The 24,737-nt window shown below is 41.5% G+C and overlaps 1 protein-coding gene across 1 annotated transcript in view; it reads right to left on the minus strand.

Annotated features, from left to right (window-relative positions):
- Window positions 1–24,086, minus strand: part of ITGA2 (integrin subunit alpha 2) — a 107,017-nt gene extending 82,931 nt beyond the window's left edge. Inside the window, exon 1 of the mRNA XM_032626117.1 lies at window positions 23,887–24,086. Coding sequence (XP_032482008.1) covers window positions 23,887–23,944 — 58 coding nt within the window. The 5' untranslated portion in view covers window positions 23,945–24,086. The remainder of the gene's footprint in view (window positions 1–23,886) is intronic.
- Window positions 24,087–24,737: the final 651 nt, after the last annotated feature.

The following is a 24,737-nucleotide window of genomic DNA, read 5'->3' on the forward strand; positions in this document are numbered from 1 at the left end:
AGACACTGAAGGCAGAGTGGACTTTTCAAAACTGACATCAAAGTTCCATCAATACGTGTTTTCACAAAGGAATAACCCACTTTCTGGGCCACATTGAAAGTGCACAGTATTTCATAAATCTATTGTTTTAGGCATTGAAAGGTTGGAGGAAAAGGGCTGGCTCTTCCATTATGCCCGTGTACTTCTGGGGACAGATTCTGAAATGTGCTCCAGAGGAATAATGAGGTCAGTGATGAAGCTTTGGGGACCTAAAGTAGTTGACGTGCCTCTTTACCTGCCAAAAGCATTCTACTGTGGATTTGTTCACTCAAGAGCGCTCGGGTCACTATTATTTTTTAGAAATAAATGTGTTGCCAGGAAGAGAAGGACAAATCATAATTTTCAAATACTCTGTAGCAAAATCTACACAGCTTCACATTTGCAAATTTTCTCCTTAATATCTATTTTTGATATGCACCACTGCTTCTTTATACTTTTCAGGAAATAAAATGCAAACGAAAATAATGTAGCAAAGTAAGCAGAGAACCAGAACTGACATTCAGAATATTGGTGTTTCCAATCAACAGTTTAACTTTACCCCATAGTGCAGAACTCAATAAATCCTATTTAAATACGTTACCAATTATCTAACAAACTAGTAAAAGCTTGGGGAGGTGATATCAAACTGTCTCCTCTTTTAAAATATCTTTTGCTAGAAAGACCACATATGGCTATATATATAATGACCTCATTTTTTTCCCTATTAATTAGACCTTGGCAGATCATGGCATGACATGAAATCACGATGGAGTCCATTTTATCACGTAGCAGTTAAGTTTTATTATATATACGCACAAATGTGTATATACATACTTATATGTATATACTATGTGTGTACATACATATATGCATGTGTATATACATACATATATAAACTATTAGTTAAAAATGTAAATCATATTATTTCATCTCTCTGCTTAAAATACCCCAATGTCTGAGAATAAAATCCAATTTCCTTACCACAGTTTCAAAAGCCCTTCATGATCTGGCCCTTGTGTATCTGGTGACTTTCACTTTCCACCACTGTCCTCGCTCACTGTGCTCCAGCCACCCTGGCTCTCCTTCTGTCCCTTGAACACATCCAGTTCATTCTGCTTATGGCCTTTGCAGCGGCTTGACCCACTGCCTACAGCACTCTTCCCCACTCGATATTTGTGTCCTGCCACCTGTTCACCATTTAAGTCTTTGCTCAAGTCTCTGCTGTTCTCGTAGAGACCTCCCCTCACTCCTCTACCAGCAACATCCTTCTCCATCATTACCCCAACATCGCAGCGCTTATCATCTGAAGTGATCTTACGTATCTGCATTGTTCTGTGTCTCTCTGCCTACTAAAATCTAAGCAACTTGAGAGCTCAGATCTTATTTCTTTTATTCACTCCTACTTTCCCAGCACCTAGGGTAATATTTGTTGAATGAAATGAATTTTTAATGAATAGGTGGTCTTTGATAATGATATTTATCATTATCATATCATAATATGATAATCATATTCATATCATTCTCATAATCATATCATTCTCATGCAAGTGCAGTTAATTTCCTTCCAGTACTTTTTCCCTCTAATATTTAAACCATAATGTATATTCCAATTTGTAGCCTACTATTTCTTAATGCTTATGTTTGTCCGCCTATGTCAGAATCATCTTGATTCATTTGATCCCCACCAACCTTGTGAAACAGCAAAACCTAGCTATTATTACCAATGTACAAATATGGAAACGGCAACTCATGGAGATTAGATGTCTTTCTTGCTCAGTGTCACACAATTGGTAGCTGAGATCTGAGTCTTGGTCTGGCTCATCTTCTCAAACTTATTGTCCAGAATTTCCATTCATAAACGGTCTGCTCATTTTTCTCACAAAACATGTCCTTCTCCATCACCACTCCTTTATTCCACTGATACTAAATCTCTTCTTTCCTGTACTTCAATCCTTCCCTCAAGAGCCTGCCACTTTTGATAAATCTGGACAATCTCAGTTCACTATACTTATTTTTCTCAAATATATATTTAAAACTCACTATGTCACCATTTCACACTTTGCCTATGATAGCTAATTAGCTTCTATAAATTTAATGTAAGTATTCGGTCTAATTCAATGTCTATTTCCTCTTTACAATCCCACTGGTCATAGTAATGTGCTCCTATGTCTGTTCTCATAAATTAACTGAATCATATGGAAAATAACAACCCTATTTGGTTCATTGTGTTTCCTTACCCCCCAAACATGCCCACACACTAAGAAATGAATCATTCAAAAAATATTTATCCAACTCCTTTGTGCGAGGCATTTTCCTAGGTCCTGGAGATATAGCAACGAACAAAACAGACAAGATCTCTGCTGTCTTTGAGCTTTCATTCTTGTAACTGGAATAAAATAATGAACAATTATATCATCATGGGATAAGCATTAAATTTCAGAAAGCTAAAAGAACCCTGATCCAAAAGTTGAGAAGAGGGTACGTCTGAGTTTGAAGCCTTCATAGAAGAGGTGGCAATCCATGGACCTTGGAGGATGAGCTGGATTCACTGCATAAAGAGGAAGGCCAAGGTCACTCCAGGCCCAAGGAACATCCTGCTCAGTATTATGGAGAAGTGAAAGAGAAGAGTATGGGGACGGTGAGAAACTGGCCCAGCAAGTCATAGATTATTAATTTATACATTCCAGGTCTATATTAGATGCAGTGAGTTTCAAGGTGACTTCAGCCTTGTCCTGTCAGGGTCATGTCAGAGTGTAACTCTTCCCCCCTGTCCTCATGCGGATGCCTGTGAATGCAGTAACAGTGCAGCAAAGTACTTATCCAAGGTGACCTTGCTGTATATTTGTTGATAGTAACCGAGCCCAAGTATTCAGTGAATCTCACGAACATTTACTGCAAAAATAAGCAATGTATGTCCTGCAGGGTTAACTAATTTCCTCTCTGTCCGCAATTAAAAGGGTGTCGTGTTTCATCCTTGATTATAACCTGGCTTGTTGTCATTTTTATATCCACAGGCAAACCAGATAGTTAAGCACACATTGATTAATGCAAACTTCTTTTTTCTTCCACTCATTTAAAAATTTTATAGCACCTCCTGCCCTGAGAGTTCCTGCTCATCTCTGAAACAGATTTCTGGGAAACTTTAATAATTAAGAATTAGTTTAAGTAAAAATGGAGTTCATTCTCTCACTTTATTCTGGAACCTGATTTTAAATTATAAGATAATTCAAAAGAGAAATAAATATATGTTTGGAAATGAGATATAGTTAACCCAGTTTTGTTCTCAATATGTAGTGAAGCTCAGAAAGGAACAAAATCTTCAGAAAACAAGGGCAGAAATAAACGTATTAAACAAAATATATCATTCTATATTCAACACAAGATTTTGTCAGGAAGTGTCTTGATTTCCATGATATCACTGTCAGAGCTCAATGACACATATTTGTAGTAGAAGATGGTAGGAAAGTCTAATTTGTATGGCTAATGCAAAACTTAAGCATATCTACATACGTTGAAGGGCAGGTGGGGCTGGCTTTTCACGGAAGGGGTTCATTTGCAAAAAGATCCAGAGAGTTAAAGGGGAAAAAAATTCATGTTAAGAGAAAAGAATTAAGGCCCAAAGCAAGAGGTAGAATTGGGAAGAGAGGAGTATTTTTTAACTAGTACTCTCTTATTGCATTCTAGCCCATTTCTGCAGATGTATGCTGGCATTTTAGGGAGGAAATGTCTGTTAAGTAGTAAACAAAAATACAAGAACTCTTTTAGTTATAAAATAAGTCAGGGGGGTGTAAGGTACAGCATGGTGACTATAGTTAATAATACTGTATTGTACGTTTGAATGTTGCTAAGAGAATAGATCTTAAAAGCTCTCAACACAAGAAAAAAATCTGTAATTATGTGTGGTAATAGATGTTAACTAGACTTATTGTGGCAATCATTTTGCAATATATACATGTATCAAATCATTGTGTTGAAAACAAACAACCTAATCAAAAATGGGCAGAAGACCTATATAGACATTTCTCCAAAGAAGATATACAGATGGCCAAGAAGCACATGAAAAGCTGCTCAACATCACTAATTATTAGAGACATGCAAATTGAAACTACAATGAGGTATCACCTCACACCAATCAGAATGGCCATCACCAAAAAATCGACAAACAATAAATGCTGGAGAGGGTGTGAAGAAAGGGAACCCTCCTACACTGTTGCTGGGAATGTAAAGTGATACAACCACTATGGAGAACAGTATGGAGGTTCCTTAAAAAACTAAATATAGGGCTTCCCTGGTGGCGCAGTGGTTAAGAACCCGCCTGCCAATGTAGGGGACACGGGTTCAAGCCCTGGTCCGGGAAGATCCCACATGCCACGGAGCAACTAAGTTCGTGTGCTACACCTACTGAGCCTGTGCTCTAGAGCCCACAAGCCACAACTACTGAGCCTGTGTGCCACAATTACTGAAGCCCGTGCGCCTAGAGCTCGTGCTCCACAGCGAGAGAAGCCACCGCAATGAGTAGCCCGCGCATCACAACAAAGAGTAGCCTCCCCTTGCCGCAACTAGAGAAAGCCCGCACATAGCAACAGAGACCCAACGCAGGCATAAAAAAACAAAACCAAAAACGAAACTAAATATAAAACTACCATGTGATCCAGCAATCCCACAACCAGGCAGATATCCGGAGAAAATCATAATTTGAAAAGATACACGCACCCCGATGTTCACTGCAGCACTATTTACAATAGGAAAGACATGTAAACAATCTAAATTTCCATCAACAGAGGAATGGATAAAAAAGGTGTGGTACATATATAGAATGGAATATTACTCAGCCATGAAAAAGAACAAAATGATGCCATTTGCAGCAACATGGATGAACCTAGAGATTATCATACTAAGTAATGTCAGACAGAAAGACAGATATCACATGATATCACTTACATGTGGAATCTAATAAAAAATGATACAAATAAACTTATTTATGAAACAAACTCACAGATCTCGAAATCAAACATATGGTTACCAAAGGGGAAATGTGGGGGGAAAGTGATAAATTAGAAGATTGGGATTAACATATACACATTACTATATATAAAATAGATAAGTAATAAGGACCCACCGATTAGCACAGGGAACTCTATCAGTATTCTGTAATAACCTACATGGGAAAAGAATCTGAATGGAGATATATATATATATATATAAAAAACTGATTCACTTTGCTGTACACCAGAAACTAACATAATATTAAGTCAAATATACTCCAGTAAAAATTCTAAAGGTTGTGCTGTACACTTGAAGCTAATATAATATGTCAATTATATCTCAATAAAAAATAAAATAAAATCCAAATTACTCATATACATGAACTCTAAGGTCTGAATGTCTATGAAAGTGCAAGCACAGGGTGTCACTGATTTAAGAATGTGGAGCAAATCTCTATCCCATGGCTGGTGGGGACTGGTCCTCAGAAGCTGCAGAGGTATTGGCAAAGGCAGGGGCAGCAGGAAGGTCCAGTTATCACCAAGACATGGGGGAACTCTCTTAGGGGACAGCAAAGGTTCCCAGAAGAACTGTGCTTAAGAGTCCAGGAGAAACACTCTCATCTAAATCAGGGATGGGTGAAACTCCAGGTATGATCTGTCTTGGGGCAAATTTCTCCCTATCTGGGGGTCTGTGAACCTAGAAAATAATTTCTCTGCTTCTAAAAAAGGATGGTGTGACAGGCATGTGAGAGACATTTCCATTTAAAAGGGAGATTAGAAGGAATAAAGGAGTCGCTGGTACCAAGAAAGTTTAACATAGCAGGTCAGATTCCATTAGGTTTTCAGGCCTGAAAATAATCCTCTGTTGCTCAAGGCTCTGTCCTCTGGGCCTGCAACAGCTCTATTGGCCTCTTCTTCTTTGTCCCCTTCAGTTCAAGAGCAGCATTTCTGCTGAGACAACATTCCTAAAAACCTTGTAGGTCTCCTGTGTATGTCATGGGGATCTGTGCCATTTGACAAGAGAGCTCTCCACAGATCTTTCCTGGATAACTCTTTCTTCCTGGCCTCTGCTGAGACGGTTGAGAGGATCCAGGAATCACACGCCTAATCCATTCAGCAAAACGTTTTCCAACCACACTTTTGGCCTTCCCTTCAGAGCACACTTTCCTAACAATGAGTCCCCTAATATTTGCTCTCTTTTTTTTTGAATCTGGATAGACTAAGAATTTCTCAAATCATTAAGTACTGTTCTTATTTTGTTTAATGCTTCCTTCCTCAATTTATCTCTTTCCTCTTGCACTTGACTACATTCAGCAAGGAAAAAAGCAGCCTGCACCCTCAACATTTTGCTTGGAAATCTCCTCAGCTAAATATCTAAGTTAATTGCTTGAAAGCTTCCCACACAACAGTAGGACACAGTTAGGCCAAACTTTCTGCCACTATATAACAGGGATCACCATTCCTTCAGTTTCCAACAACATGTTCCTCATTTCCTTCTGAGCCCTCACTGGAAGTGGCTTCGCATTCATGTTTCCGCCAACAGTTTCCACAAGGTGATCTTCAAAGCCCCTCTATCTAAATAAGGTAATATTCACAGATTTTGAGGACGGAGATATAGAAATATCTTTGGGGGATCACCATTCAATTCAATATGATGGGTATGCCAGTAAAGTTAGATCCTGCCCGATGTTTACCTGGGCCATTTTTTCAGGGTTGTGTTTGCAGCAAGAAAGCTTGAGGGTAAGGTAAATCTCACTCTCCAGGACAAAGAATGGGTTTGCTGAATTCTTGCTGTGAAACAGCAGGTCACCAGACTCAGTTTTCCTCTCTCATAATGCAACCTACTCGACGTGTGCAGGCTTCCACTTGGATCCCTTCCCGTTGCCCTCATGATGCTTTGTGGGGAAGCGCAGGGAAACTGATGTAAACATGCCCGTGCAACCTGTCATGCCATGAGTAATAAAGTCCTTGGTCTCTGACTCAGGCACCTCGTGTCATCTGTCAGCATCCATGAAACTGTAACGAGCTGATGTATTAGTTTTTACAGAGCGTAAAATCAAATATCAGACTTGTCAGGGTGGAGAACAAAAACTCCCCCATCTGGGTATTGAGGGCTGAATGACAATGAAAATGGATAACTCCTGGGGGTTCAGAGAAATCTTGGGAGAGCACTATATTTTCCTATAAGGGTGGAATAGGGATTCAAAAGAATTATATTTCAATTTGAAGAAGCAAAGAGATTACAGCTAATATCTGGGTAATGATTTCATAATTTGTTCTGCTCCGTAATTTATGACCACTTTTTTTAAAATGATGTGTGCATGTATCATTTATTTGACATTTACTCTGCATGCATATTAAAGAAACATGTGCATCACTTCCGTGCAGAAATAAATGCATTACTATGTAGTTAAGCCTAAAGGGGCATTATGGATGAATTACATCTTCCCCCAATTCCCATGTTGAACCCCTAATTCCTAATGTGACTATATATGAGGATACGACCTCTAAGGAGGTAATTCGGTTAAAAGAGGTCATAAACGTGGGAATCTAATCTGATAGGACTGGTGTTCATATAAAAAGAGGAAGAGACACCAGATCTCTCTCTCTGCATGTACATACAGAGGAAAGGGCACATGAAGACACAGACAAAAGGCAGCAGTCTACAAGCCAGGAAGAGAGGCATCACCAGAAATCAACCTTAATGACCTCCTGATCTTGGACTACTATCTCCAGAGCCGTGAGAAAATAAATTTCTGTTGTTAAAGCCACCCATTCAGTAGTGTCTTGCTACGGCAGCTCCAGCAGACTAAGATGGGGGAAATCGGATAATATCAGAAATTTTCAATTTACTATGCTGCGTTTCAAAGATAAGCCTGTCAATATACAGATGTGCATATATAAATACAGGAGAGATATATACTAATTCAAGTATATATATCATTTAAGGTTCACATTTTGTATGAAAAAAATACAAGTTGTTATTTTGTGACAAAGTAACTACATCAAGTATTAGAGTAGTGCACACATTGTTGGGTGATTTTGATGCCCTTTCACAACTTTTGATCTTGCAGGCAAGGAACATCTTCAAAAGTCTATAGCAATTGCTTCTGAAGTCCGTTTATTATGACAGTACTTCCTAACAACTCAATATATTCTCTTTTTTTCATGAGGATGTTGGAGGATGAGTTGCCATCTGGCAGACTCACTGGCTCCCAATGGCCGAGAGGATGGGGTAAAGTAGTGGAATACCAGCTCATCAATTCACTTTCTATTTTAACAGTATCTTCCTAAATTCCTTTTATGTGAAAGGAGAAACTCCTCTCTCTTCCTCTCCCTCTCAGAATAGCATTTTTGTGCATTTAGCAAGTCAGTGCCTGTTGAATAGCTCGCTCGTTAACAAGATATGCCTGACACATCTCAAGGCCATGTATGGAAACAACAGACATAACTGAGGTAGTATTTCTTCTATTATATCTCTGTTCACAGGCCACTTCTCTATAAACTTTTGGTTTGGGTCTTCCCCTATCATTTTAGCCTGTACGCACCCATCTTATAATTCACCATCTGCATCTCTTATTGTGATGTACTACCTCGAAATGTTACTTACTGTTCTCTTGTGTACGTTTTGTCTCTTGCTAGTTGCATACTCATTGCCTCCCCACCCTGTCTGACCTCACCTCCTATCCTATCTTTTTAGCTCACTCACCTGGCTCTTCCTTAAACTCACTCTGACCTTAGGCCTTTTGCATTTGTTTCTTCTGCATGGAACACTCTTCCCAGAGAGTGTTCTGTTTCTACATCAAACATCAACCCATCAGAGCTGCCATTCCTCATTACCTGTGGTGGTCAGGGGGCTCCCAGGGATCCCCCTCTCCTGCTATCCATGCCTTTGTGCGATCCTCTCTCCTTGAGGGCAGGATCTGTGACTTCAAACCAATAGAAATGAAGATTCAAAATGCAGAATCAAATATCACAGAGTATCACTTCTGTAATTACATTACATAAGATTGTAACGTCCATCTTGCTAGTAGATGCCTTCTCTTGTTGGCTTTGATGAAGCAAAGAGGCCCACAGGGCAAGGAACTGAAGGCAGCCTTCCACTGAGAACCAATGGGGAACTGAGGCCCTCAGTCTAATAGCCCTGGAGAAAATTAATTCTGCCAACAATTAAAATGAGCAGAAGTGGTCCTTCCTCAGTTAAGAATTCAGATGAGACCCCTGCCCTGGCCGACACCTTATTGCAGCCTTATGAGAGAACCTGAAGCAGAGGACCTCAGTGAAGCCATGCCCAAATTCCTGACCCACAGAAATTGTAAGATAATAAATGTATATTATTTTAAGTTACCCCATGTGTGGTAATTTGTTATACAGCAATAGATATAATATAACCCCAAGCAAAAAAATATCTTCCTTCTTCCCACTCCCTGCCTAGCATTCTCTGTCCCCCTTACTGTGCATTCTACCTCTTATGTGATGTATTTATGTTTTTAATTTATCTTCCACCCTCATTAGAATCTGTATTAGAAGAGTTAAGTTTTGTAGGGATTGACATGTCTACAATTTGGGAAGGAATGTCTCTTTAAGGAAAAAATTATAAAATTGTGAAACAAATTCAGGTATAAAATTAACTTTTTGTTTAGAATGAGAAAAGTAATCCTAGCAAATAAATAGTTTTGAAACCTGAAAAATATATTTTTTAAAAAACATACCTTTTACTGATTGCCTGACATACTTCTGTAATACATTTTGCCTTGGCTCTACATCTTTTTTTTTTTTTTTGCGGTACGCGGGCCTCTCACTGTTGTGGCCTCTCCCATTGCGGAGCACAGGCTCCGGACGCGCAAGCTCAGCGGCCATGGCTCACGGGCCCAGCCGCTCTGCGGCATGTGGGATCTTCCCGGACCGGGGCACGAACCCACGTCCCCTGCATCAGCAGGCGGACTCTCAACCACTGCGCCACTAGGGAAGCCCGACTCTACATCTGTTGATCACCTCTTTACTTGATAACTTTATAAAATCATACTCTCTAAAAAGTAATTTTTTTGGCATGGTAAATTGAATGTTTAAAATTATTATTATTTACAGTTAAGGAAAGTTTCTTTCATTTTTATAACACCTTATTTGTAATGTCATGTAAATGTTTAGGACTGTTTTCCAGTATCATACAGGAGCTATAATATTTCAAGGTACCTCAAATTTTCTTTTAAAGGGATTAATCCAGAAACTTTTTGAACTGATGACATTTATCAAACAGTTTGCTGTTGATGTCTTCGTTGAAATATGTTATTTTAGGGTATAAAAGAGACAATGATCTGAACTTTTGCATATTTAATAAAAATATCAGGCATGTGAATACATGGGAAGAGGCCTGCAGAGTGAGGGTGCCTGAAGCTTAAGCTTCCCCTGTTTTATGGTAAATCTGCCTTTGTCCCGAAAAGTAGGGACTCTGTCTGTTTTGTTTACTGCTATATTCCCCTGTACTCAGAGAATCTACATGGTTGTAGATTAATAATCAATTGAATTAACAGATGGACTGCTGATTGTTTCGCCTTTCCACATAATAATAAGTTATACATATAATGGGAGATCAGTAAAGACCAGGTTTATCAATAAATATAAGTTCTGGACTGAATCAAAGGAAGATGCCTGAATGCTGGTTACGGAGAAGATACATATAGAGGTAGATTAAAAGATTAATAAATATGTACATACATATGTATATACAAATATACACACATTTTATTTTCTATTTAGAATTTTAGAGAACATTTAACTTTGCTTTTTATCTAGCTTTAGGAGAACCCTATATTTTGGGGTGATGTAGAGGCAGAAGTATGCCAGTGCTGGAAGTACAAGGATTTTTTTTTTTTAACTGAAAAATCCACATACTGTGCAAGACCAACAGTACCACGTAGAGCCTAAAAGCTTGGCCTCTGAGGTTGGAATAGCTCTGTGACCTTGGACAAGATCCTCATCCTATATAAACCACTGCTTTTTCACCCGTGAAATAGACCTAATCTATGAGCCTACGTTATTGTGATCAGACAGTATATATAAAACTCTAACCCAGTGTCCACCAAATGATGAGCACTCAGTAAAGACAGCTTGTTTTTGTTATTTTCTTTTACTATTAATATCATTATATATTACTGATAATAGCATACTTTTTGAGAAATTGTAAAAGGCATGTTAATTTGTGATCCTACTTTCACCCCTCACATAAAAAAACATATCCTAAATGTTTCCATTTAAGTTTCTGAGAACAGCTGTGCAATGGATAGGAGGACGGCATGTCTACATTTTGCTGAGACACACTCACCATGAGAGCCAAGAAAACATTATCAGCCCATGGACCCTCCAGGAAACCACAAACGCAGGAAATGGGGTTACTCAGACCCTGACTTTGAAACTAAGAAAACAGACTTCATGGGACTTCCCTGGTGGCACAGTGGTTGAGGATCCACCTGCTAATGCAGGTCTGGGAACATCCCACATGTCACGGAGCAACTAAGCCCGTGAGCCACAACTACTGAGCCTGTGCTCCAGAGTCCGCGAGCCACAACTACTGAAGCCCATGCACCTGGAGCCCGTGCTCCGCAACATGAGAAGCCACCGCAAGGAGAAGCCCCAGCACACCGCAACTAGAGAAAGCCCGTGCACAGCAAGGAAGACCCAATGCAGCCAAAAATAAATAAATAAATAACAGTATATTAGGGAAAAAAAGAAAACAGACTTCAAACCCTCAACTGTAGCTAATCATTACCGAGAATATGTACAACAGAAAATGGTCATAGGTCGCATTAGATCCTTTGAACATGTACAAAATTACAGGAAGTCATTCTCAATAGCATTGTCTTCATGCTGAAAGGACAATACTGCAGAAATAATTTAGAAAGCCCATCCCCCCTCCTCTCAAAAAACAAATAAAGCAACTAAACTTAGAAACTGTAGGCCCTTTGAAAAGAACCACACATTCACTGTATATACAGATTTAAGCTCTAGAGGGTCTGGCTTATAGCTATAGTGCTTAAAAGAAAAAATAAAAGTAGTGCAAAAGCCAAAAGCATAAAACTGCGTTTGGAATATAGCAGCGTAACATTCTCCTGCTTTTATTAAGAAAGAAAAATGCAACTTTTCCTTAAAAGTCTTTGTTTTGAGTGTTAAATTTTACATTCAGTAAGGATCTAGATTCTCCTCCACAGGTAACATTAGAAATGGAAAGCAGAGCTCCTGGAGGGACTGCCTTGAATCCTCCAGTTCCTCCCATGTCTGACACTCTACTACCCTCCGATAGACACTCCATTGAGGTCCCTTAAAATAATGAATGATGATAAAAATGGATGAATACCAAGGATATGAATTTTGAAAAGTAACATTATATATGCTTTTACAGTGCACAAAATACTTTTCCATTCATAATTCCATTTGATCCTCCCAATGACCCAGCAAGGTAGGGAAGAGTCTGCCTGTGACTTATCCAAAGTCAGCCAGAAAAATGGCATTAAAATTAAAATTTACTCTTCAGAGCTAGAGTTCCTTTCAGGATGCCATGAACATTTTAATACATGTTTGTTTAATGTAGTGCTTCTCAACTGGGAGCAATTTTGTCCCTCAGGGGGCTTTTGGTAATGTCTGGACAAATTTTTGGTTGTCACACTGTCGCAGGGAAGGAGAGTGTCTACTGGCATTTAGTGGGTGGAGGCCAGTGAAGTCGCTCAACATCCTAAAGTGCGAAGGACAGCGCCTCCTGCCACAGCCACTGCTCCATCCCCCAAAAGAATTATCTAGTCCCCAAATGTCAATAATGTCGAAGTTGAACAACTATGATATAAACAAGCAACAGTCTTGTAAACACCATTAAGTTGACTAAGTCACTGTGGTGGTTTTAAAACATGTCTGGGACTTACTTGACATTCTTCCCATCAAGAAGCTGAGTAAATCTCCTCCCCTAGAATCTAGGTATGGCTTGGTAATTTCTTTGATGAATAGATGTAGTTGTATGATTTCTGAGTCTAGGTTAGAAAAGACCGTGCAAGTTTCTGCCAGTTTTGAGGGGGACACTTGCCTTTAAATCCCTGAGTCGCCTTGCAAGAAATCAGGCCACCCAGAGGGTGCCTTGCTGAAGAAACCCCTTGATGGGACCACGTGAAGAGAGAGAGCTGCCTACCCTCTGAAGGTAACTACATGAGAGATCTCAAGCCAGAACTGCCCAGCCGAGCTCTTCTCAAAGTCCTATGCAAGAAACCAGGAGAGATAACAAACGATGGGCATCATTTTAAGCCACTAAGTTTTAGGGTGATTGGTTACATGGCAATAGTTAACCAGAACAATCTCCAGATTTGGAGACTCAAAGTCAAGTGCTCCGGCAAACAGAATGTCTTCTCTTTCCCCCTAAAAGGTTCTGACCCACGGAAGTATGGAAATCTTAACCAGAGGACTGCCACTCCTCAAATGAAAATGGATTGTGATCAATCTGTGGGAAATAGCTGACAAGGAGAAGTTTGTCAAAGAGATTTGCACAGGAAATTCTGAAGGCTATCCTGAAATGACGGACTGCAGGTTAGAGTCCTGGGCTTTAGTCATTTCAAAAGCTGGTTACTGTAAAAATGAGGCATTTACTAGATGATCTCTTGAGGTTTCTTCTAGGCCTAAATTCTAGAATATCCTACTCTACGTATATTTTTCAAAAGATAGGCATTTTAAAATTGTAACTTAGAAATGCACCCTGATGAATATAAAGCATGAGAATTAAAATAAATATGAAGCACCAGGTTACACTCATCAATCTATAAGAAGTTAAAAAAAAAACCTACAAAAAGTAAATTAAAATCTAATGTTGGTAAAATTGGTAAAAATCACACATTACTGATGACCACAGTGTTCAGTATGTAACAGGAGCTAAAAAATACAGATAATCTTTGATCCAGTAATGTTGCTTTTGGAAATTGTCCAAAAGGAAAAAAGAAAGAAAAAGCTTCTTGTACAATGATATTTATAGCCACATTACTTGCAGTAGGGGCAAAAAAACCCCCACAGGAAACAACCTAAATATACAACAATGGGACAATAGTTAACCATGACATGGCAGGATGTATTAATGTAAAGTTATAAATATGAGGGCCACAGGGAAAAGTATATACAAAAGATACCAAGTGAAAAAAGTAAATGAGTCATTTTCATATAAATGGCAAGTATATCTATGAAAATTTACATTCACACTTACGAACATCAAAAGGAAGAAATATAAATATTTTTTCTGTTAACGAGAATGTTAGTATATGTCATTTTCTATAAGGATATTGAAATATTCTGCTTTACAAAGAAAAGCTATAAACTGAAAGTATTAATCAAGTTTAGTACTTTGATGAACATACCTCATATTATCAAAATTTTATTTTAAAATTTTTTTACCAACCATTTTCTGGGTGCTTACTATATGATAGGTCCTGAGAATACAATGATAAATAGGATGAAAGGTGATCTTAAAAATGTATTCAGTGGGAGAGAGAGTCAAGCTGAAGACAATTATGGTACTGCTTTATGAGGACAGAAGAGGGGAACAAGAAAGGGTTTTTTAGGGAAAAAAAGATGTCTGCATTGTCCTAGTTCTTTTATTCATCTTGTTACTTGTCAATAGTGCTGTCCTAGTTAGACATTTCAAGACAAAGGAGAGATATTCCAAAAGCAAACAAACTCTCTCAAGGAAGTAAAAAAAAAAAAAAAAATTTATCAACTAAAGGAATATTTTAGCAAATCTGGATAAACCTGAAAATAGAAGCGTTTTGGCATATACGAGTTGTAAAGAACTAGGAGGTTTTGGGCTTGGCATTCATTCAGAAAGTGTGCCTTTAACCTCGGTTACAATAGCTGTCATACATGTTTCATTCATTCAACAAAACTCAACTTGGCACAAGTGAGGAAGACATGGCCCCCGTCTTCTCAGAGTTTGCAATCTATAGGATTTAGAGCCAAGTAAACATATCATTGAGGTAGAACGTGACAACTGCTATGAAAGGGTCCACGTGAGGAGGACAACTAGGATTAGTGGTTGGGAAGGCTTCCTGGGGTGCATAAGCCTCGGTGAAGTTGAGACTTACTTAAAGGATGTATAGAGTACGGGTTGGGGGCTAAACTGTATTTTAAAAAGCGAGAACACAGATTAAGGTAAGAGACTAAGGGACTATACTGTTTAAAAGGGTTAAGGTCATATTTCACTGGAAGCATAGCCAAGAAAAAAAATGATACTAATATGTTAAAGTCTGATTCCTTGGGGGCAAAAATTAAATACTGTAATAATAAAAGGGACTTCTTAATTACTACATACTATGGTCTGAATGTTTGTGTTCCGTCAAACTTCATATGGTGAAATTCTAACCCCCAAAGATGATGGTATTAGGAGGTGGGAGCCTTTGGGAGGTGCTTAGGCTTTGCCCTCATGAATTGGATTAGTGCCTCATACAACAGGCTCCAGAGAGACCCCTAGCCCCTTCCACCATATGAGGACATAGCAAAAAGGCACCAGCTATGAACCAGGAAGAGGGCTCTCACCACAATGCGACCACGCTGGCGCCTTGATTTTAGACTCCCCAGCCTCCAGAACTGTGAGAAATACACTTCTGTTGTTTATAAGCCATCCAGTCTGTGGAATTTTGTTATAGCAGCCTGAAAAGAACTACGACACTATGACATTTACATAAATTATTTAACCATCTTTCCACTTTGCATTAAGACTTAATCTGGGCTATTACATTTTTATACTGAAAGGAAAATAAAGATCACATAAAAGTATCCCAATTACCAAGGCTATGTCCTCCCTCCCCACCCACCCCCAAACAATAAGTACACAGAAAACTAAGTCAATTTCTCTGAAATATCTATTTTATGCACTAGTATTCAGAATATGGTTACAAAAAGGTTATACAATTCAGAAGGTTCATTGTCCATATTCTAACAAGCGTCCAAGAAGCTATTTGGTTAAAGGACCTGAAGGAAACTGGTAAACAATTTGGAATAGAGTTATCTTACTGAACTGGCCAAGAGCCAGCTTGCATTCAGTCTGCATTTCTACATGGTATCCATGGAAATGAGATCAGGCCTACACAAAGACAAACAAAGGCCACCTTCGAACGAATCAGGAGAATGACAACTGCCAATGTCCAAGGCATGCAGGGGCACAATAGCTTTGTACACGCTCTTCAGAACACAATGAAATAATCTCTTACACTGACAATACAGTGTCCATCACTCTTTCTTTTCCCCTTTGCTCATTTAAACATTAACCTCATTTTTATACAGAAAGCCTTTCAATGATCAGGAGTTATGTACGGTTTCTGCAGTAAAAACTGCTCTAGTCCCTTTAAACTAATAAAAGGAAGAATTGCAGTTACCCTTTCAGAACATGGAATAATAATGCAGGAATCTTCATTGACAAAGTTGCCCAGTTTCTATGAACTGTTTGGTCAACAGAACAGACAATTCTCTCCAAGGAGGAAAAAGTGTATTTGAAAATTATGAACAGTTCCAATATTCAATGGACCTGAAAACATTACAAAAATATGCAGTTCGAGTTTATACTGGTTAGTAAATGTAATTTACATGTACAAGAGTCAGCAGGCATAGACTGGATAAAACACTTGGACAGTACCTTGAACTAATTATAACTTTAACAAAATTAAGAGTAGACATTAATTTCTTTTCTAATTTATATTAAATAGAAATGTTTAAAACGCCTTGAAAAAAACCCATTGTTATGCAGAATAAAAGGCTTTAATATTTTATGACCAGAACCTTTCAAAGACAAAACTAATTCTCTGTGCTATATGGGACTATGATTTCTGAAAAGATTGTTTTGAGTTTTCTCTCTGTGTGCCTTGGTCAGCTTCACCTTTCTCTCATCAATTAATATCCTCTCCATTTCATAGCCCAGAACCTGCTTCGACTTCCTTCACGTAATCACCTGTGGTTTCTAATCTGTCTGGAGCTGCTGCTCTTGTGGGTCATCCAGTTTCCCCCCTCCTTCTTCTTTCTCCCTGACAGCATCCCTTCCATGGACACGCGTGCCCCTTTTCTCCTCTTTGCTTCTCTCATGTCATGGACTCCTGCCACATATGGACGCCTCAATGTAAATTTCAAAACTTACAAGTACCGTGCAGTACCGTGACAGAAGTAAAAAAAAAAAACACAATAATGTTTATGCATGTTTCTCCAGTGTTTGCTGTTTGTTTGTTTTTAAGCGGCCCCTCCTACCTCATCCCTCCAGCTCCCGCCTTCCTGCCAAAGTTCCTGGCACTGTCCCCATCCCTCACCTCCCATTGACTCCTCAGCTGGCTCCACTCTGGTTCTGTTTCTTCTCCTCAGCAGAGACTGCCCTCACCCAGGAGGGCAGACCTGCCTGACTTCTGTGAAGACTTTGATCCTGTGGACCGACTCTTCCTTCTCGAAACACTTCCACGGTGCCCCAGTCTGCGCTGTCCTCTTTCCTCCTCCAGCTGCGTCTTCTCTCTCCCTTGGCATCTCCGCTTCCTCACCCGACCTTCTAAGGTAGCTCCTCAGGTTGCAGCCAAAGTCATCCTCTAGTCTCTCTTCGTCTGAGTCATCAACATCATGTCTTCAATCCCTCTCCAGATGCCCACGACTCCTAAATCTCTACCCTCATATTGCTCTCACTCCTGTTCCTAACACCGCTACACATAACCATCTAGTAACTACACATATTCACGTGGATGTCTCAAACTCAACCTGTCAAGCTGACCTGCTCTCTTTTTCCTCTAGCCTTGCTGTCCTTCAGCGCTCCTGTCTTGGTGAATGGCACCCCCCGAGTTGTTGACATCAGAAACCCAGGTCTCAGTCTTAACCTTCTCCCTCTCTCCCTGCCATCCTCGTAAATCAATCACCAAATCCTGTCCATTCTTCCTTAATACCTTTCACATCTGTCCTCAGCTATCTTTCCCTACTGCCACTATCTGGGTTTTTAACCACTGCCATCTTTTTTTTTTTTTTTTTTTTTAATACTGGAGTATAGTTGAACCACCGCCATCTCTAACACCGAACCTAGACCCAGTTCTTTCCTAAGTGGTCTTGGTGCCTTCAGTCTGGCTTCCATTCACTTCACCAGCCCCCTGCTGCCAGAGTGATCTGTCAAGGGGCCAACTGGAGCATGTCACTGTCCCTTAACAACCTTCAGAGCCTTCCCACTGTCCTCCAGATAAACTCCATACTCCTTTCCAGGGTTTACAAGGCCTTTCACGGTTGGGCACTCACTCACTTTCTCTCACTTTCTGTGAATACCTTGAGTAATGTGTTCCGGGCATAATGGCCTTCTCCTTTCCTATTTAAGTATCTAAAACATCTGGCCCCAGGAACTAGGAGACTTGGGGCCTATTAGTGATTACGTTACCGTATTACCACTTAGAGTCATTTACAAAGAACTGAACTTTGATCTCTAAGGCCCTTCACAGTAGATCTGAATGGTAACAATTATTTCCTGCCCCCAGGACGGCCTCTCTAGAGGTCTGATACTTAAACATGTCACAGTGAGATTTCTCCATCCTCTGAACTCAACATCTAGCTCTGCATCATTCATTCAGCAATTAACTGCATGAGACCATATAACACCTATTATGTTATAGAAACTTACATTACATCTTTATGTTATAGGCATAGACAACACAACAACATAACAAGAACATAACAAGTTTTAAATTACACGGAAATTTTTCAAGACACCAAGATGTATGATGGCTTGAAATTTCAGTAACTGTCAATAAAAGACAATATCAAGGACCCTCTTCTTCCTCTATTTCCACTAGGCCAGTGTCCTGGCTTTATCTCCAAGCTACTCCTGACATCATGGTTGCAAGATGGCTATAGCTGCTCCAAGATTTACATCTAGACCTGACAGTATGTTTATTAACTAGCATCTCCCTTAGGAATGAAAAATTCTTTCCCCAAAGGCCCTGAGCGGATCTCACTCCATATCTCATTGGTCAAAATTCCATTATATGCCCATGTCTAAATCAGACACTGGCGAGAGATCTGGGACCACCAGCACTGGCTCAGTCCAATTACCCTTCAACATTCCCTGGATCTCCAAGCTGTGCAGAGGAGCAGAGGAGGGGTTAACCCAGTACTTGGGCTTCTGTCAGAAAGGAGGATGGTAGGGTATGAAATTGGTTAGGCAACCCCCAGGGACTGAGACAATGTCTTTCCCTCATGTGTGGACTTGTTTCCAAATGGACTGCAACCTCTCTGGACCACATTTCAAGTTTCCAGTGGTTCTACACTAGATCCAGCACGTTGCCTTACATAAAGCAAGTGTTGCATAAAGATATGATCAAAAACTAGTTTTCTGGAATTCACTGAATCCAGAGCAACAAAACACCTATGTATCATCAGAAGGGAGAATCACAGGGGTCACTTTCACAGAGGACCTATTGTTGTCTCGGGATTTGTGGTATCAAGATTCTTCTCTTTAAGAGTCATTATTCTGTGTGTTCCTCCAGGTAAATCATTAGTTACCATAAGATACAAAAGCACACACGCATACACACACCCTCCACATCTTTGACTTGTTGACTGGAGTAGCAGTTTCCCATAGTTCTTTCTCTTATGCTGTGCTCGATCTTTCTGTAATGTCCCGAGTTAAACAGGGCTGATAGTGACTTTAGTGGCAACATTTACATGATGTCAAGATGACACTTTCGGTCCCAAATATCTTTCCTATTCTTCCTGAAACTCTTTATTTTCAACACACAGACTGAATGGCCTTTATTTTGCTGAATGTCTAAAATTCCACCATGAGCAGCTCATCTCTTTGCATTAACAGGCTTTTCCCTTTTTATACTCCCATGGCTTTCAGCACACTAAGAAAGGAGCAGTCATCACATACTTTAGAAGGAAGTCACTTGAACTGACGCATTCTCTGACTCTTGGTGGTGAAATACACCTGACTTGGTGGTCATCACAAAACAAGGTGGTACAGGCAATTCTGGAATTTTAATTTGCTAGGAAAGAGAAGGTGCAGTGCTAATATTTAAGCAATTACTTCCAAACCTGGCTGCACAACAGAAATGTATGAGTAATTGTTTTTAAATACTGAATCCAGAGCCCCAATCTATGAATGTGAATCAAAACAGTGGCTTGTGAACCAATATGTAGGAAAGAAAAGCTTAGTCGAGGTTGGGCCGGTGTAGCTGGAGAGCCATGGGGGAGGGGATTTACCATATCAGCTGGTGGTCTAAGGTGGTTGAGGGGCTGAGATGAGAGAGGTCGTTGAGGCTGGGTCCCAGAAATGAGAGATTACTTCAAACTTCCCTTTTTGTTATAAAAACTTCCCTACTTTATAGTTTTACTTGGGGTTGTCTCTTTTAACATAGGACAATGGTGAGTTGCAAAAGGATGAGAAAAAAAAAGGGAAAAAGCATCAAGGCAGTGAAGGCCAAGAAAATAGTCTGGAAAATATTCTAACACCAAATGTGGGATGATCAGGTGCAGTCAGAACACAGAAGGGTGTGTATAGGTGCGTGTACATGGCTCTGGGGTGTGTGTATTGTGAGTGCGCGTATGTGCAGTGTGTGTGCTTGTGTGTAAGTGTGCACAGGGGAGTGTGGTAGAGAAGAAGCTGAACAGGCAGGCTGCGGCCAGATGGCGAAGGACTTTTTCTGACGTGTCACAAAATTTGGACTGTGCACCATGTGAGATGGGAAGCCACCAAACGTTTGATGCAAAGGAGTGATTGGATACAGATAAGTGTTTAGAAAGATACCATTGGTGACAAAGCAGAGAATGGAGTGGAGAGATAAGAGACAAACACAGGAGAACCAGCTTAAAGACAGTGGGAGTCCAGACACAAAAAAGCAAGGGCCTGAACTGGGCAGTAGCAGAAGGCACATACATGAGTTGGGGAGAGCAGACAGAAGTTAGAGACAGTTTGTGAGGTTGCAGACAAGGGAAGAGATCCCTGGTTTCCATGTTTGCAGGATAATGCTGCCATTAAACAATAATAGACAATGCAGGAAAAAATTTCAGAGGACGGATATCTACTTCTGTTGGGGACATGTGGAGTTGGACATGCATATAGGGCATCCAGGTGGAGATATTTGCTAACAGATGGAAACACTGATCTGGAACTCAGGAGAGGAGTCTGGCTGGAGATGCTGACTTGAGCAGGGAGCAGGCCCAGAGGGAGCTGGTAAAATGAAGAGGAGGATCCAGCATGGAACTCTGCAAACACCAGCAAGCACTGGGCCAAACAGCTGAGCCTGGGAAGGAGACTACGAAAGGAGAGCCAGGAAAATAGGAGACAAACAGGGAGAACAGAAGCCAGGGGTGGAGGGTGCTTCAGGAGGAAACAGCTGCCAGATTACACACTAAAGGAGGACCTGCTTACTAAGAGGGAAATTAGAATATTTACCGCCTGAGGGGAAATTAGGGATCTGAAAATAGGGGGTGATCCGGGCAGGGTACCAGAGATAACAAGAGATGAGGCTAGGCAAGGATTATCCTTAGCCAAGCAACACACTAGACAGTTGTAAGTGATGTCGTGCATTTTAAAATCACATTTCCCTTTTCCCTATAGACCTATTACTCAGTTTATGGATTATCCAGGCCTCTTATGGTCTTTCTTTTCCATCCTCAACCTGCCAGCTACCATTTCAATGATTGCAAGCACTTAAACCAAGGAATGATCAATGAAAAGTGATAAACATGAAACCAAACCATGAGCACTGCTTTTTCTTAAATACCTGTGAGAATGTTTACAGAAAGCGAATTTGAATCTACGTGTTAAAGTGAGATTTGATGGTTTTAAGTTTCTACAGTGGTTGGTGTGTGCTAGATGTAGAAACGCATACACATATGCGCCTTTTACATTTTAATTTTTGGTATTTATATTACACAAATATATATGGATATAACTTATAAGCAACTACATGTGTGTCTGTTTAGTAATGATGAGTACTCAAAATTTTATACAGATAGGGTCATGCCATAAAAAACTGCAGCTGTCACAAACCTAGAGCTTTCAATTATTCATTTTAATCTTGGATATTCATGGTATCAAAAAATGATGCTGTTTCCCTGGGAACTTGGGTTCAGATAACAAATGACGAAGTTTTATTATGATTACCCCGAATTAAGAGAAAACCTGTTCCTTGAGTATGTAAATATCTGGAGCAGGAAGAAGGAGGAAATATACAAACTATTTGGACAGATGTCATTTTAAATCACCTCTGCTGGCTTGCAGCGAGTTGCGCTTGTTAACCAACTCCAGGTAAAGTCTCTGGACCTGACTTCATGCCTTGCGGCACTACATTCCTCTGAAGTATTTCTCGCTGCTGTTTAAAGAACAAGCCTCAACACTTCAAAGATAAGAAAATGATGTTATATTTCCATAGCTTCTGTTAATAATGGGTAATTAAAGAGTGATGAAAGGCTTGCATTGAAATGTCCATTAGCTCTTGGGAAGGTGGTGGTGTCCAGGAACTGATTCTCAAGGTGAATCCAACTTTCTCTGAAACCCCTAAGTTAGGGTTGATGGCCCCTCAAAACACTCTTGGGGTCCCAGGAGAGAATATCTGTGAAGCACCAGACCCAGGGTTAGACAGGAAAACTAACGATGCCTATTCTCCGCTGGGGTCGTGTTATTTCTCTTTCTCTAACCTGGAGAAAATGCTACAGGGTCTTCTGCATTAGAATTCTTTCATGATAACAACTGGTTAAATGCCTCAAAAGAGGGCAATCTAAGAAAGATTTCTCCTCTTGGTAAAACACTTGAAAATCAGAGACCACTTTTTTTGTTTGTTTTGCTTTGATAGCTATTCAAACTATTATATACAAATGCGACTCCCCCCACCCCACCTAACCCCAAAAGTAAACTAAAGTTCTTGAAGTAAGCACACACGAGGCTCTGGAAAATGGTCTGGAGAAAGGAGCCTTTTTTTTTGACCGCACCTGGCAGCACGCGTGATCTTAGCTCCTCGACTAGGGATCGAACCCGCGCTCCCTCCACTGGACCGCCAGGGAAGTCCCCTGGGGAAAGTACTCTTGATGGACTGTGGTTGCGCCGCAGCTGGGTACCCCCAGCTTCATTTCCCCACTTCGTGCAAAAGGAGTCACGCGACGGGTGGGCCCGGCTCTCAACGCCCTGCCGTTGGAGCTGCAGCTGCGGGTAAATCTCTCGTTGCGGCGCCTACGATTCAGAAAGCGGAAAAGAACTTTTCCTGGCCTAAGTTTATATCCGTCAAACAGACGACGTTACAACAGTAAGAAGAAGGCAGAAGAGCGTGAAGAATTCCCCTCTGCCAAATATTGAAGAGGCGCTTGGTTTTCCTACGTCCCCTAAGGGAAGAAACATCCGTGCTGCGTCCTGAAGAAATAGGGACATTATTCACACCCTGCGGTTGAAAAATAAGCATATTGGGCTCCCAGGCTCCTGCAAAGCCACCAGGCATCGCCCTGAGGGGCAGGCTGTCTCCCAGGACCGGATTCCCGGGACGCACAGAACCTCCGGGTCCGGGTCTGGCAGGGCACCTGTCTGAGCCCGGCAGCAGGATTCTGGATCTCCAGGCGCTCCACTAATCTTTACTCCCCCATGCATGTGTGCGCGTGCGTGTGTGCCTAAGAGCGAAGCGCGTATCGAGCTGACTTTGAAAGGTGCTTTACAGACAGGGTGAGCCGTGCCTTATGGGGACACCAGGCGAGGGAGAGCGTGAATGGGGAGTCTCTCTCCATCCTGCTGGGATGGCTAGGCGCCTGGGTCCACGTGGAATCAGAGCAGAGACGCGCGCCACCTGTGCCTCGCTGGCGCAGAACTCCTCTCTTTCGCCCCCGGGACCCACGCAAGTTCCTCCTGCAACTCATGCGGAGCAAACCCGTCGCTTACCTTGATTGAGCACTAACACCAGCCGCAGCAGTGTGCCGCCTGTCCGTCCTGGCCGCATCCTGAGCCCGCCGCCCCGGGCAGTGGAGCTGCTCTGGGTTTGCACGGGGACCCAAGGACCCGGAGATTCCCCAGGAGCCGTACCGAGGTCTTCTCTCCCGCGCCCGGGTGTGAGCAGGAAAAAGTTGCCGGGCAGCTCCCGGGGCGCCAAGGCCCGCCCCTTCGCCTCAGCAAACACCCGACCTGCCCCGGCCCCGCCCCAGCCCCGCCCCGCCGCCCGGAGAGCTGCACCTGGGCTCCTCCACACCCCCGCAGACCTCACCTCCACCCCCGCACACCCTCCCAGCCCAGGGATCCAGGAAGTGGTGGGGGTGGGAACCTCGCCCCTGGCGGCTTTTCCTGCCGGGCGCAGCAGACGGGCGAAAGCTCGCCGGTCTACTACCGCACCCCTGATAGCCTGACGCTGGCCCGCGGGGGACCCGGGGTCCCCGAGCGGCCCCGGCCGTCGTGCAGGCCTTCCGGCTCCCGGCTCCTGGCAGGGGTGGGAGGGCTGGGGGGAGACCAGAGCCTCAGCCACAGTTCTCAGGGGCTGCGCGGTGCATGCCTTCTCTGCCTTTCCCAAGTGGGTGGAAAAACGGACAAAAATAAGCGCACAATGACCAGGTTAGAAACTAACTCGACAGGAAAGAAGATCTGCCCACAAGTTATGATTATCCCGAAATGATGTTTAAGCAAGAGCTGCTGCAAGAGCGCCGTGTGTGTGTGTGTGTGTGTGTGTGTGTGTGTGTGTGTGTGTGTGTTATAAATCCTCATACCTTCCTCTCCAAATAAGGAGCTGATTTGATTGCCAACTT

This window comes from Phocoena sinus, chromosome 3, assembly GCF_008692025.1.
Source record: "Phocoena sinus isolate mPhoSin1 chromosome 3, mPhoSin1.pri, whole genome shotgun sequence".
Classification (NCBI taxonomy): Eukaryota; Metazoa; Chordata; class Mammalia; order Artiodactyla; family Phocoenidae; genus Phocoena; species Phocoena sinus.